Source organism: Podarcis bocagei, assembly GCF_964188305.1.
Source record: "Podarcis bocagei genome assembly, chromosome: 9".
Classification (NCBI taxonomy): Eukaryota; Metazoa; Chordata; class Lepidosauria; order Squamata; family Lacertidae; genus Podarcis; species Podarcis bocagei.
Window position 1 is genome coordinate 57652960 of NC_138134.1, and position 14559 is coordinate 57667518.

At 40.6% G+C, this 14559-nt stretch overlaps 1 protein-coding gene across 1 annotated transcript in view; it reads left to right on the forward strand.

Moving 5' to 3' along the window:
* CXXC4 (CXXC finger protein 4) overlaps positions 1–10231 on the forward strand; it is a 51848-nt gene extending 41617 nt beyond the window's left edge. Inside the window, exon 2 of the mRNA XM_081209377.1 lies at positions 8262–10231. Coding sequence (XP_081065503.1) covers positions 8262–8306 — 45 coding nt within the window. The 3' untranslated portion in view covers positions 8307–10231. The remainder of the gene's footprint in view (positions 1–8261) is intronic.
* Positions 10232–14559: the final 4328 nt, after the last annotated feature.

Genomic DNA, 14559 nt, shown 5'->3' on the forward strand with positions numbered 1-14559 from the left:
CAAAAAGTCCTTATAATAATTCACCAGTATTTTAGTGAAAATTTCTCCTAGTATACACATCTTTGTATGCAATGTTACTTAATATACACAGTTTTGCAATCAATTATCCCTAAAACAATGCACTTTCACATGCACATTTCGCTAATATCTGTACTTTTATGCATGCTTACTGAGCATGTGCATTTTTGTACACATTACTTGTACACATTGCATTGTGAAATTTGGAGGAATGCAAATTTTGGAGTATGAGTGTGCTTCAGGATAGATTGATTCACCTTTAAATGAGAACTGAAACAAATTTCTCACCCTTCTCTTCCTAGAGCTCAGACAGACAAGATTCATGGGAGGTTTTTAGCTGTCATTTGTGATCTCCAAGCCCCAGTTTTGTACGATCCAGGCCTGGGGCAGATTAATGAGAGCCAGGGAATGAAGATCTTGCCAGGGAAATTGGCACTGCACTCTGATCATTATCCCCACCACTCATCCTGCCTTTTCTCATTGGGGTAGAATGGAAGCAGGGGAGCTTATGCAAAGGACTTGGCAGGATGCCAACGTTCCTATTCTAGCTTCTGGGGTTAACAAATGGAGAAAGGTGGCTGAGCTCTTTGCCCTCCAGTTCCCATCAATATTTCCCACATCTGAGTTATAGAAACAGAAATATTAAAGAGAATCTTAGTCCTTCCAAAATAGCATTTTGCAAATTTGGAGCTAAGGTCTGATTGACCTTTATTTGCTCTCGATTGAGATGCCATGTCTGATGAAACATGCTGTAGCAAGAAGAAGAAGAAGAAAAAGTCAATCCAAATCCTGTCATTTTCAGGGGAAAGGTGGCTTTTTAGTTCTTTTCGATACCTTGCTCAAACAAAGGTGTTATTTACATGTACCCCCTTTTATGTTCCTTTGAATTTGATTTGGGCAAACGTGAGTTGCTTGGCATCGTTCTGAACTCAATATCCTTTTATACTCAACTTCTTTATAAATTATACATCCATGTGCTTGTTTACTATCAGCAGCCATCTTACAGCCTGCACACTGCTGCATGAAAAGGTCTGGCAGCAATATGTGCCGTGCTCTTGGTAGCTTTGAAAAGCATGTTTACTTTGCTTTAGTACTAGTAACACCTTGCAACCTCAGTGTGTGTCAGTATAGAACAGGGATAGATAGAGAAAATAAATTCCTACCCTGGGATTCACCAGTAGCAAAGAAAATCAGGAAATTCAGAATACCTTTGTGAAACAAAGAAATCTGCAACTCCTCAGAAAGTAAATATGATTCCCTGCCCCCATATTTAACTAATATAGACATAGAAACATTGGAGGGCAAGGTGGAGCAGGCAGTTTTTACAACTGCATTGCTTAAGTGCTCACAATGGCTTTGTTCGGGAGGAAGATGGGGAGAAAAGCAAAACAATTTGGTCCTGCCTGTGGGAGCAATGAGAGAGAATTTCAATTCATTTTGCATTTAAAGGTGAGCCTATCTAATCTGCACCTTCTGAAACAATATGGGAACCAAAACCCAGACATCCAAAATTCACTTTTCTCTGGATTTTGCAATGTAGTCTTCCTGCCAAGTAATGTGTACAAAACTGACATGCATGTACAACATTTGTATATATATATTACTGAAAATAGCATACTAAAGTTCATTATATTAGACACAAGTGCTTTGCAAAAATGTATGTACTGTATTAGATAAAATTGCATTCGAAAAAGTGTATATTAGGAGAAATGTGCACTAAAATGCAAATTTTAGTGGAGAACTGTCTGAGAAATTGAGAAAAATCTACATTTCACCCACCCTTAATCTCCAGTGGCCTTCTTGGATGCCCTACCAGTTTCAGTGGCTACCAGCCACCATTGAAATTCAGTATCACAGAGTAGACTGTAGTAACATAGTTTTAGAGGGAACTCAAGAATAAATACTGGGACAATCTTCTGCCATCTAAATGAATGGCAGCTACATGTGAGCATGATGGGGCTCTTGAGCACATTCTGTTCATGGAATCATAGCATTGGAAATGATTTCGGAGATCATCTATTGCAACTCTCCACTCAATGCAGGCCCTACAGTGCAGGATGCAATTCATAGCAGAGATGTTCTCTGTTGCTTCAGAGGGCAGAACTAAAACTAATAGGTGGGAATTGCACGGAGGCAGAATTTCCTAATTAGCAAAAACTTCCCAATGGGGAGAAGCATTCAAGAGTGCATGGGACAGACTGTCTTGTGACACTGTTCACGGGTATCTTCTAAGCAGAGGCTCGATGGTCATCTGTCAAGGATACTGTAGCAGTCGGTGGGATGGTTGCACTTATCTGACTTCCCATCACTGACATCACTTTGCCTTACCAGGATGGGGAGGGACAAGATGGCCGTGAGGTCAGTATGGTGCAAGGGCACTGGCAGAACCAATTCAGGACTGTGCCATTCTGACACTGTATTACTTCACCTCTTCCTCCTGGTAAGCCACAGCAATGAGAACAAGCCTTTTCTGTCACCTGCATGTTCTGTCCTACTGTCAGTCCATCCCTTAATCTCCTTTCCATGCTACATATACCCAGCTCTTTCAACCATACCTCTAAGCACAGTTTCAATCTTGTCCTCTGGACATGCTCTGCAAAGGTGTTGTGCAGCAGAACATCTGCGCGGGATGTGCCCATAAGTAGTGGAGGCTAAAAAAGGATCTCTTCCATCCGTCTGCTAATGTACTAAACTAAGTGGAGCCTTTCCATGTACGGTAAGCTACACCTGAGCAGAATGGGAAAAATTCTCATTGGTCCACTGCGACCAATTTGTGAGGCACTTGGTGGATAAAGTGGTTCGTAACTGTTCTGACTTGGATTCTTCATTGTCAGTATACCTCTGATAGCTGCTTATTTTGTTATGCATTCTTTTCAGCTTGTGCAACCTGAGAATCTGAGAGGATATGAGGCCCTAGATCCCTGCTCATCCTGGCTAGTTTACAGAGGACAGGCTCAGTGGGTGTAATAAGTGATTAATGCTTCCCTGAGAGGCAGAGTGATACAATCTGTTTAAAAATGCAGTGGTTAGACTTCTGTTTAAGAAACACTCTTGAGATCCCACCTTACTGGATAATTACTACTCAGTATCCAATATTCCATTCTTCTGTGAGGTGCTTGAACAGAGTTTGAGACACAACTCCAGGATTCTTTTGATGAGACAGAATATACTGACCCACTGTATTACATCTCAGTTTGGTGACTGAAATGCCTTCGGTTGCCCTCTTCGGTGATCTGCTCTAAGAACTGAACAGGAGGAATTCATTCCTACTGGTTGTGCTGGACTTCTCAGCAGCTTTTAATGCCTCCTGCAATAGAAGGTATGGGGAGCCTATGACCCTCCAGATGTTGGACTACAAGTGCCACCATACCTGACCATTGGCTGAGGCTGATAGGAGTTGGAATCTAACAACATCTGGAAGGCCATAAGTTCTCCATTCCTTAACTGCAGTATCCTTCAAGTTTATCTTGCTGGAATGAGGCTCAAGGATACTGTATTAGTGACTCCATTCTTTCCTGGAGGATAAGATTTCAGAAGGCTGGTGCTGAAGAATATCTGTTCAATGCCTTGGCCTTCGGAAACTTTAGGAGAGATCCCTCAGAGATTTGGTGTTGGCTATCATCAGTATGCAAATGCCCCTCAGTTCTGTATCTCCCTTCCATCTCAGTTTGGGGAGAGCTTCTAAACCATTATCTGAGTGGACAAACACCCAGATAAGATAGAACTGCTCTAGATTAGGAAGGTGACTGGCCCAGCGATGTGAGCTTTTTCTGGAAATGATCGCACTCCCCTTGAAAGACGAGGCTCACAAAGCTGCATCTGGCACTGGCATTGCACTTAATTCCCACATTGCAGCTGTGGCCAGAAGTTCTTTTGCTCTGCTTAGACTGTTCCTGTTTCTGAGAAGAGTGGACCTGTCCACAGTTGTGCCTTGTTTATGTGGAGACTGGATTACTATAACATGTTATACATGGGGCTGCCTTTGAAGGCTGGAAACGTCAGCAGTACAAAATGCTGTGTGTGGTGCCATGCTTTTGTAGTAGCATGCCACTTCGATGTTTTACTAGCCCCATTGGCCACCAGTCTGTTTCAGTGCACAATTCCAAGTCCTGGTTACTGTCACCTTTAAAGCACTAAATAACTTAAGACCATGATGCCTAATGGGCTTCTGGGCCCTGTGTTAATCTCCATATCTGTTTATCTGATGCAGCCCTTCTGTGCATTATGTTACACTCTGAGGTATGCTTGGGATGCACAATGGGTCCTTTTTGTTATGGCATCCAGACTACGGAACTCCCTGGGAGGTTTCCTTGTCTCCTCCTTTCCCAGTGTCCCACTGCTGGATGAAGACCTTGCTTTTCCAATAAGCTTTTAATTTATATGTTGTTTCATTGATGCCCTCTGTTTCTCTAATTATTGATGGTTCCATTTAATCTGCTGTCTTTTAAATATTGTTTTTCTTATTGACTTAATTATAGTGTATTATTGATCATTAATTAATTTTCTGTTTATATATCCCGAGGTACCCACTGTGATGCTCTCCAGATGTTGCACTGCAACTCTAAACAGCCTCACTTACCATGGCCAGGGTAGATGATCAGGGTAGATGGTAGATGGTCAGGGATAATGACAACTGCAGACCAAAAACATATGGAGGGCACAATGTTGACAACATGATGTATGACAACCTGAGTGCCCTAATTTTGGAGGCAGAAGGGAGGCTATAAATTATGTAATCCATAAAGTATTAAAAATACCTAATTAGTCTACATATATTTTAGAATGGACTAAGGATCCATGTACCTTTTAACCTACTGGTTGCTTTCAGACATAATGTCAAGCAACGGTTTCGTGCTATGCAAACAAACCTTGAGGAACCCTAAATCCACACACTTCTCCTCCCCTCCTGTCTCCTCCCATGCAATAATTTCCTGCTGCCTGATCCTGGTTTGTTACTTAGTGCAAGACTTAGTTTCACTGATTGACATTCGCAAACTCTGATTTGCCTGAAACCAGGACTGAGCATCAGAGAATTGCTCCCCATGAGGCAGGAAGACCTTTCATTGCCTACAGACAGCCACCCAATCTTAAACAACTCCTAACCCACAATAATACTACAACCAGGCTTAACACAGACACTGGCACCAGAGCCTGCAATAAACCCAGATGCCAACTTTGCTGCCACATACACCCGGACAACACCATTACTGGCCCCAACAACATCACACATACCATCTCGGGACTATTTAATTGCTCATCGTCTAACATTGTGTATGCCATCAAATGCCAACAGTGTCCTTCAGCTCTCTATATTGGACAAACAGGCCAAACCTTACGCCAAAGAATAAACGGACATAAATCTGACATCAAGAATCACAGAACAGAGAAACCAGTAGGAGAACACTTCAATCTCCCAGGACATTCTATACAAGATCTCAAAGTAGCTGTTTTACTACAAAGGAATTTCAGAAATAGACTGGAAAGAGAAGCTGCTGAATTACAACTCATTACCAAACTTAAAACCATGAAAAGACCTGGGCTGAACAAAGACATTGGATTCTTATCTCACTATACATAACTTAACCATTTCTCACCTTCTCACCCCTTGCCTTTTCCTGTAAGACCTATTACAGTCGTTAAGAGTCGTCAAGAGGCTCTCTCAGCTATCTGCCTATCTCCCATTCCCACCACCCTTCTGAGTAACACCCCTCCCCACCTTCTCACTATATAGAAGGGTCTGGCAACTTCTGTTTCAGTGTATCTGAAGAAGTGTGCATGCACACGAAAGCTCATACCAAGAACTAACTTAGTTGGTCTTTAAGGTGCTACTGGAAGGAATTTTTTTATTTTGACTATAGGAAAACAGTTCCATTGCTGTACCTAGCTAAGGCAATGGGTCTACTCTAGCAGCAGTTCACCAGGGTTCCATAGAGGGTCTTCCCCAGCCCTAGCTGAAGATGCCAGAGATGGCACCTGGGAGCTTCTGTAAGCCATGTGCTGTACGACTGAGCTATGCCCCCCTCTTTCAATTTGTAGTGAAAGGATGTCAATATGTTAATTATACCCAGCTCTGATGTTTGTTTTCATTTCACTGAGGTTCTGCAGTCTTAATGTTTACTTGATCTCTCCCTGTGATTGGGAACTGGATGTAGGCAAGCCCCAGCAGAGCTAAAACCAGATAAGGCTGAAAAGAATGTTTGCCAGCATACTTGGTGACCAGTCCTCTGGGGACTGAGGGAGTTCAACAGCCTTTTAGACAATCTCGTAATCTTGGGTGGTGTGTTGTTGTTGTGCTATTGCTGCTGCTGGACTGCTTATTATGCTAATCAAGTTGTGCAAAAGAAGGTTCTTTCTTTCTTTCTTTCTTTCTTTCTTTCTTTCTTTCTTCAGATATTACTTTTCCCTGTAGCACAATGACATAAGATGTTTCACGCTGCCATAATGCAATCTTAAAAGTGCAGAAACTCTGTTCTCTCTCTTTAGCATCTAGCCTTTCCAGATGCAACATTTAACTGTTCCAGCCAGAGAAGCGAATGGACATTTCCAAGTACACATTATAATACACACAGGGCTGTATGAGAGGGTGACAAAACAAAGGTGACCAGTTGTGAATACACTGACCTAATCTCTCAAGCTATCAAAAGAGTGAGAGGGAGAATGAGAGAGGGAACAATCATGGTCTATATACCATGACAATACTGTCGCCTTCATCATTTTGTAAAGGTTTTGGGTTAACTTCTGAAAGCAGGAAGAGAGAGAGAGAGAGAGAGAGAGAGAGAGAGAGAGAGAGAGAGAGAAAATTCACTTTGTAGGAAAGTTGCTGTGTTAGACTATAGCAGACTATTGCAAAAACAACCTCAAAGGTAAACTTTTTTTTTCATGAGATGAGCTTGCTGTCATTTATCCAACATAGGATAGTACAGGTAGAAGGAAGATTAGAACGTAATGGCAGCTCTTGAGGTGATATGCAGTAGACTGCCAACTTTTAATGGTTTGACAATAGCAAGTGAAAATGCAAGTTTAAAAAAATTCTGCCAAGGTTGACCATCTATTGGTTAATCACCCATGTCATAGCCTCCATGTTCCTTACCTATAAAATATGAGTATTAACTGATTGCCAGTGATCTTGTATTTGCGTAAATCAAGTGGCCATTAGAATCTTTTATCTGTGGTAGCTCAAACATAGATTTGTGCATTTATGTTCAGGTCATCACAGTATCTAGCTCATAGGGTGCAACAGGTAATTGGTGAGCCAGCATGTTGCACCTGCCTTTACCTCCAAGCTACAGTTTTGTACCTGACTCCACTTGGTGAACCTTGTTGTTTTAGTAACAAAATCAGTCCCTTAGGCTTGAAGCCTGAAGTCCACAAAAGCTCATGCTACAATAAGTTTCTCAGTGATGGATCTTGATTTAATCATACTTAGAGTAGACCCATTGGAATCAGGGGAACTTAAATTCATCATGACTAACTGAAGACCTGTGGATTTCAATTTACTTATTCTATGCATGCCTGTGGCTGCAGTCCTAGCCTTGCTTACCTGGGAGTTAGCCCTATTGAGTTCAGTAGGACTTCCTTCTGAGTAGACATGGTCAGGATGGTACTGTAAGTCTAGCTCCAACGTTTAGACTTTAAGCTGTCACTGAACTCCTTTGTTTTGATGTGTAATGGGATGTCGTTGGCTATTTTTTTTAATTAAATGCTATGCTGTAAATGTGTTTATATCCTACCTTTCTTCAACCTTGGAATCCCATCCAGGCACTGGTTGGTCTCAGCCCTGCTTAGCTTCAGCAAGGTTGTAAACTCATATGCTTTTAGACCATATACTGGGACTCTATTACTATTTCATTTAATTTTTTTGTTACCAAATATGTGCTTCCATGGCTAAATAAATAAATAAATAAATACATCTCAATCACATATACATTCATCAGAAGGGTGATGTTTGGTTTCCAATTGGTGGAACCTGCTTTGGTTGCCAGCGGTTCAGTTGTGAAATAAAAGGGAGTTTTTTAAATAAAAAACAACAACCCTGATTACTAAAATGGCACCTTTGCTAAGCTGAGGTATTTCTTTGGATAATTAAAACATCACGAGGTGTTGTATAATACCTAGATAACTGGAGAACATGATCGACACGTCAAGGCAAGAGCAAAACAAAGCAGGTGAATGAAAAGAAAGAACAAATCTTACAATGCACAATGGAAAGAAAGCTTAACTTGTTTTCTTGCTTTTTTTTATAGAGAACACCAGTTCCCAGCGCCGAAGCATTCCGATGGTTCTTTTAAGCAGTAGTATTATCTTATTTTCAAGGCAGCCTGAAGTGAATGGCAAGCTAAGGTCTTGTTTTAAGAAACTGCTTAGTCCACCACTGAAGAATATATTCAGATAACTATTTTCACTTATGTATAGGGGTTTCCTCAAAAACAAAAAAAACAAATTATGAAGTAGGGTGGTCTCCGGGTAAGAGGGGAAGGGAAAGCCACTTTGAATAACCCATCGGCGATAATGCAGATGTTTCTCCCCACTGAAATGCCTGAACATAAGATAGTACTGTTTGAGCTCCTAACTCATCATCTTCACGTTCACTGTCTTGTGTTTTCATGCTGTTCAGATAAACCCTCCTTGCGGTCACTTGTCCGTCCCCCTCCACTGCTGCCCACCTTTCCCCAAATAACCCAGTTGCATTTTTAGCAACTGGTTCCAGTTTTAGCTACCGCCATTTGTTTTCCTCTCTAAAGACCCCTCCAAATAAGGGAACACACCATACCAGAGGACTCTAACCAGCTCGTGAGGGCCACTCTCTTATCAGGAGACCACCACATCTGGGACCCTGGGGGAATTGGCCAGTTGACTCACATTCAGTACACCAATTCTTTCTTTGATGTAATTTAGCTATACTAGTGAAGTTGTTGTCTATTTTTAAAGTGGCTGTAAAAAAAAAAAGTTTGGGTAAACCCCTGCTATAAAATAATGTATCTTTACAAAGTACCATATCTATACTTCATTTTCCAATATATGTGTTTCAGTACTGTAAACTGTACAGATAGCAGCTTGTATTTTGTGTGTTTAGACACAAAGAGACAATCACGTCTGAGCGTCTATGGAGCGTAACTGTTTGTACACAACAGTGTGGTTCTGCAAGTTAAATCCGGAGCAATAAATCCAAGTTTTTAAGTATTATTTCTGCCAGTTGTCCAGTAGCACCACTGTTTTTACCATTTATACCTGATGCAAAGTTGTGCAAGACATGTGCAAGATTATTATGCATCCAACAAATACCTTTTGGACCATACTGTTGTATGAAAAAGAAAGACATAAAATGTAAAAGTTAATTGTTTGTGAGCACGATATTAGAGTAGCAAATGCTTAATTGCGTTGCTTCGGAAAGAGCTTTACAGAACAGGATCCGTCCAAAGCATGTACATTTAGCAGACCCACTTTGCACTGCACCACAAAATAGAGTTTACAGCATAAGAGGACATACAGAAAGGATTTAACAGAGAGTTATATCAAAGTTGTTTTAGGATACAAAATGAAAAGAGTACCAAACCTTATTTCGGGGTGGGGTGGGGGAGATGGAAATTTGTCACTCAATATATTTACCTTCCCTCTGGAAGTTGTTTTATAGACCTTTCAATAGGATTTTTTTAAAAATACCCTTTATAATGTATCTGAAACTATTTTTGCCCTATGTGCAACATTTATTTCTTAGAATAGTTTGTAAGGTTAGATGGCATTGCATCATCTCTGCAGGTCACGAGAGCCTGAATATCTTTATGGTATTCACAAATATTAGCACTTCTAATGCAATTAAAATTGGGGTGGGGGTGTGTGATTTATACTTTTCTCTGCCTAATTTTGCCCTGCTGGCCCCGCTGGGAGTCAGTGGAATTACTCGGCATGGAATTTTAACTGTACCGACAAACCATTGGCTTTGCTGATTAGGCTCTGGTTAAATCGTTCATAGCAAAATCCCATACATGCCCATTCACAAGTAAGCCCCCCTGAGTTCAATGAGATTGAACAGGTAACTGTGCATAGGATTGCAGTCATTTTTTATCATGGGGGAAACTCACAGGCTTGAAGAGTATTAGGTGGTTTGGGCAGCCTCAAAGAGTTTTGATTTAAGATGAGCAGAAAAGGCCACCACAATGAATCACTTCCTCTGCCTAGCTTGTTTTCAGCTGCCTTTAAAACCAGGAGGGTGTTTTTTTAAAAGATTTATTTTATCATATCAATTTTGTTTAACCCTTGAAAGTAGCATTTGAGGAGTAGCACCAGAAGAGTGAATTGGTTCTCTCTCACTACACAGCAAGGACATAGCTCTGGCTCAGCCATAGTGCTGCGCCATAGTTTAGCATTACAACAGCAAGCCTAGTTTGCACCCCAGGACTATGAGCTTCCTCTGGAGTTTGAAAGCTCCCACTTGCATTTTAGTACAATACAACTTGATTTATCTTTGAAACTCAAGACAAATTCAGGTTAATCTTAACTATGGTTAGTGGAAACAAGCCAACTTTAAACCATGGTTTATAAAGATAGGATGTTTTCACTAACCATTGTTGATCTTTATTGCACAGCATGCTAAACAACATGTTCTGACAGCATGATAAACTGGGCTTGTCTTGTGTAATGTTAAACTATGGTTTAGTGTTATGTCTGACAACACACTTACATATGATTCCCAGAATTAGTCTAATTGAAATCAATGGAATTTAAGGGTTTAAAAGGAGCTCTTGAGGCACATTATTTTCTCTTAGATCCATGGGGTTAACTTTTTGAGGAGTGTGTGTGCAGTTCCAGGTTCTTTTCACAGCTCAACTTTATACATCTTTGGAACATTTTCTCTATGGCTTTCTACTGGAAAGCTCAAATGAAAGGATACAATCTTGCTATGAAGAGTTGTAGTGTATGAGAAGTGCTCGTGTGAATGTTCCCATGTCCTAGTAGGAGACACCTACCTCTCAGCTGGGCTACACCTTTTAATTAAATAAATAGGTTTGTACCAGGTCCCTGTAAAATGATGTGTTCAAGGGCTCTTCCAGGCAGCTTCAACTGTGGAGACAGGAAGCTTCTAATCCCTAGACTTTGGACCCAAGTGTGTGGTATTTTGACACACAATGATGCCTCTCAGGGCTGGTCTAGGTTTTTGCTGTCCAAAATGGCTACTATACATATCCTAAGAGGTAAGCCCCAGCATCTCCTGCAGCACCACACAAGTACACCTCTTGAACTATAAGTAACTTCCCATGGGAACCTTGTAGGCATCTCAGGGTTGAAGGACCAGTTTGGGCTGGCTTCCCAAGATGCTTCTGAAGATAACCCTTTGGAAAAGATCTCTGCCCTTCCCCGGAGACACTTCCTGCACCTCTTGTTGAGTGCCATCCTGGATGAGCCCTTGAAAGTTTCTCTACTTTAAATCTTCATAAATGGGGAAAACCTCAGGTCCAGGGGACCTGTCTCCCGGGACCCTTCCCTGTGCCACACCTCTCAGCAGCCCTGTTTCACATCTTCCCTGAGGGTTTTTGCCTCACTGAAGTGTATCCTTGAACTCTGATGGTGCCTCTTGTTTACCTGAATGGAGGATAAAGAGGGGCGTGCAAAGGTGTATAAAAACAAGCTTATCACACAAAGATCACAATTCCATTCATTGCTCTGTTGGCTTTTGCCTATGGCCCCATCTACAGCAGGGATGTAGCTCTCCGAAGCTTTCCCTGAAGGGAGCGTGGGAGGAGAAGAAACTCATATCCTGCTCTAGAGTAAAGAAGTAGATAGGTAGCCGTGTTGGTCTGCCATAGTCAAAATAAAAAAATTCCTTCCAGTAGCACCTTAAAGACCAACTAAGTTAGTTCTTGGTATGAGCTTTCGTGTGCATGCACACTTCTTCAGATACACTGAAACAGAAGTTGCCAGATCCTTCTATATAGTGAGAAGGTGGGGAGGGGTGTTACTCAGTAACTGAGTAACACCCCTCCCCACCTTCTCACTATATAGAAGGATCTGGCAACTTCTGTTTCAGTGTATCTGAAGAAGTGTGCATGCACACGAAAGCTCATACCAAGAACTAACTTAGTTGGTCTTTAAGGTGCTACTGGAAGGAATTTTTTTATTTAGAGTAAAGAAGTTGTATATGGCCTTTTTTCATTCCGAGAAAAAAAAGCCCCAAACTTTTTATTATTATTAAGAAACAACAGATAATTGATTATCAGTACAGCATATGCTTGAAGCCTTACTGACCCAACTGGCTGTTGAGCTTGCCTTGTTTGGAAGACCTTTTGTGATTGCGGTTAAAAGTAGGGACAGAAAAATTCAGTTCAGGCTACGTTAGGTGTACAATGATTCATAGCAATGTACTAACTGTCTTAATACCCTGATGTTGCATGTGTCAATGTGGTTTCATTTCTGGGTTTTTATGTTTTGTTTTGTTTTGTTTTGTTTGATTGATTTCGGAAGAGCTGATGAATTTGTATATCGTAATTGTGATGTTTTTTACATGTCAAATCCGAATGGTTAAAAATTCTAAAACTGTCAATTATAATTATTATTATTAAAAAGGACATGGATACATTCACTTGGATCCCCGCAATTATTATTATTATTATTATTATTATTGGAATTTCTTTTAGTCTATGTCTACCAGCCTTATCAAGAATTTTTGTTTCATTGACACACAATTTGTATGAAGTGTAGTGCATATATTTGAGTATTTTAGTTGCAAGTGTTTTGAAGAAGGAAATCTCTTTTCTGACCTCTTAGCCTCTTTTCTCCTGTATATGGTTATCATTTGTAACAGATTATTGTTAGGGGTCTGAATCTCATTTGTGTTTCCCAAAACCTCCTCAAATGATTTAGGCTGCAATCCTAACCGGTGTGTGTTGATGGGGGTGGGGGAGAACAAAGGTGGTTCGACCACCTCATCCAACATTCTGCTAGGATCTCCTGGCTTGCTGGGTGGTAGTGAAGGCATTGGAAAACTCTACACATACATATCTTAATTTTTTTTACACCCCCCCCCCATTTTACCTCCATTGTTTCCAATGGGAGGGGGAAAGGAGGGAGGAGTTTAGACATGCTCAGAAGCATGTCTGAGTTCCCATCTGACTTGTGAGCAGGACAGGGGACCAGGAGGGCTTGGAATCTCCAACACTGGAGCTCTGTCAAAACTCCCTTTCCAAGATCAGAGCTCCACTCTAACACCATGGGGTTTGAGCCAATCCAGCCTAAAGCAACTTTGATGCCCTCCAATGGATCATACAGTTGCATCCTTAACATATATAATATGGACTTCTAATACTGCTCCTACACACACACACACACACACAAAATTTGGTCCAGTAGTTTCGTGCTGAGGTTCTCCCATTTTGGGCAAACGGACCACTCTGTGTGAACTATTGGATGCAATTGCAGAGGTCCCTATTTCATTGGAGTGAATGGGGAACCAAAACACGCTGTGCAAAAGGTTCTGTGTGTGCCTCACAAAATACAGGAAGGATTGGGACAAAAGACTGCAATTCTGATGTCTTTTAGAGCTGAGCGCTAAGTCTGCCAAACCGAATGCAGTATTTTTATTTTTTACCATACCTCAGATAAACCTGTTCAGCTGTAAGGTTGCAAGTGAAGCATGCATAGGCGTTATAGGACTTAATAATAGTCAACTCTGTAAGAGAAAGGAAATATTCCCTTTTGTTCAGAACCCCCTGGCATGCAAGTCACACAATTAACACTAAAGAATATGAAGTCTTTAAACGGGCTGTGTCTGTAATCAAATAATGAAAGAGAAAAAAATAGAGAGAAAGCAATTAAATGAACATACCATCCAGGGTCGAATACATCCAGCAAAAATCAGTGGTGGGTCTTTGATCATAGTTGGATGCATAGTGATATCAAACGGATGGTTCTCATGTAACAGCTAAATGTTTCAGATTTTGTTTTTATTAAATTTGGCAGTTTCACACTGAGATCTGCTGATTCCTGGCAAATAAAGGACAGCTCAAATGTGAGAAAGTATTCCATTTTCACAATTGCAGGGAGCTAGGATTACTTTTTTTCCCCTCAGAAAAAGAGACCACAAAAATGTACTCCTTTCACACTGTTCTCCTATTTCTGAACTGTGCAGTTATCTATTAAATTTTCTAATAGATCTTTGTGTAAAGTGTATGTATGCTTGTGCAATTATGAAAAAAGCAGTTTTTGAAAATGGTGTATTTATTTCAAATCACTTATGGGGCATGTACAAAACTGTATAAACCCATTCAATCTGCCCAGTAAAGTTGTTTTTGTGATATTTCTGTGTTGTTGAATAAAGGAATTTAGTACTCTAAATATCTCTCTTTTTCCATGAACAGGTTAAATCTGAGGGATCTTAAATAACAAAATGATTATCCTTGGTAACAACCATGCAAAAATAACCAAAAAAAGAGAGAAAAGGTTCAGATTCTTAATTCATACTTACTCCAATAAATGCAATAAGGTTTTGGTACAATATATGTTCAGTGTTTTTTTTCTTTATTAGCATTCAACAAAAGTCTCTTGAATTGC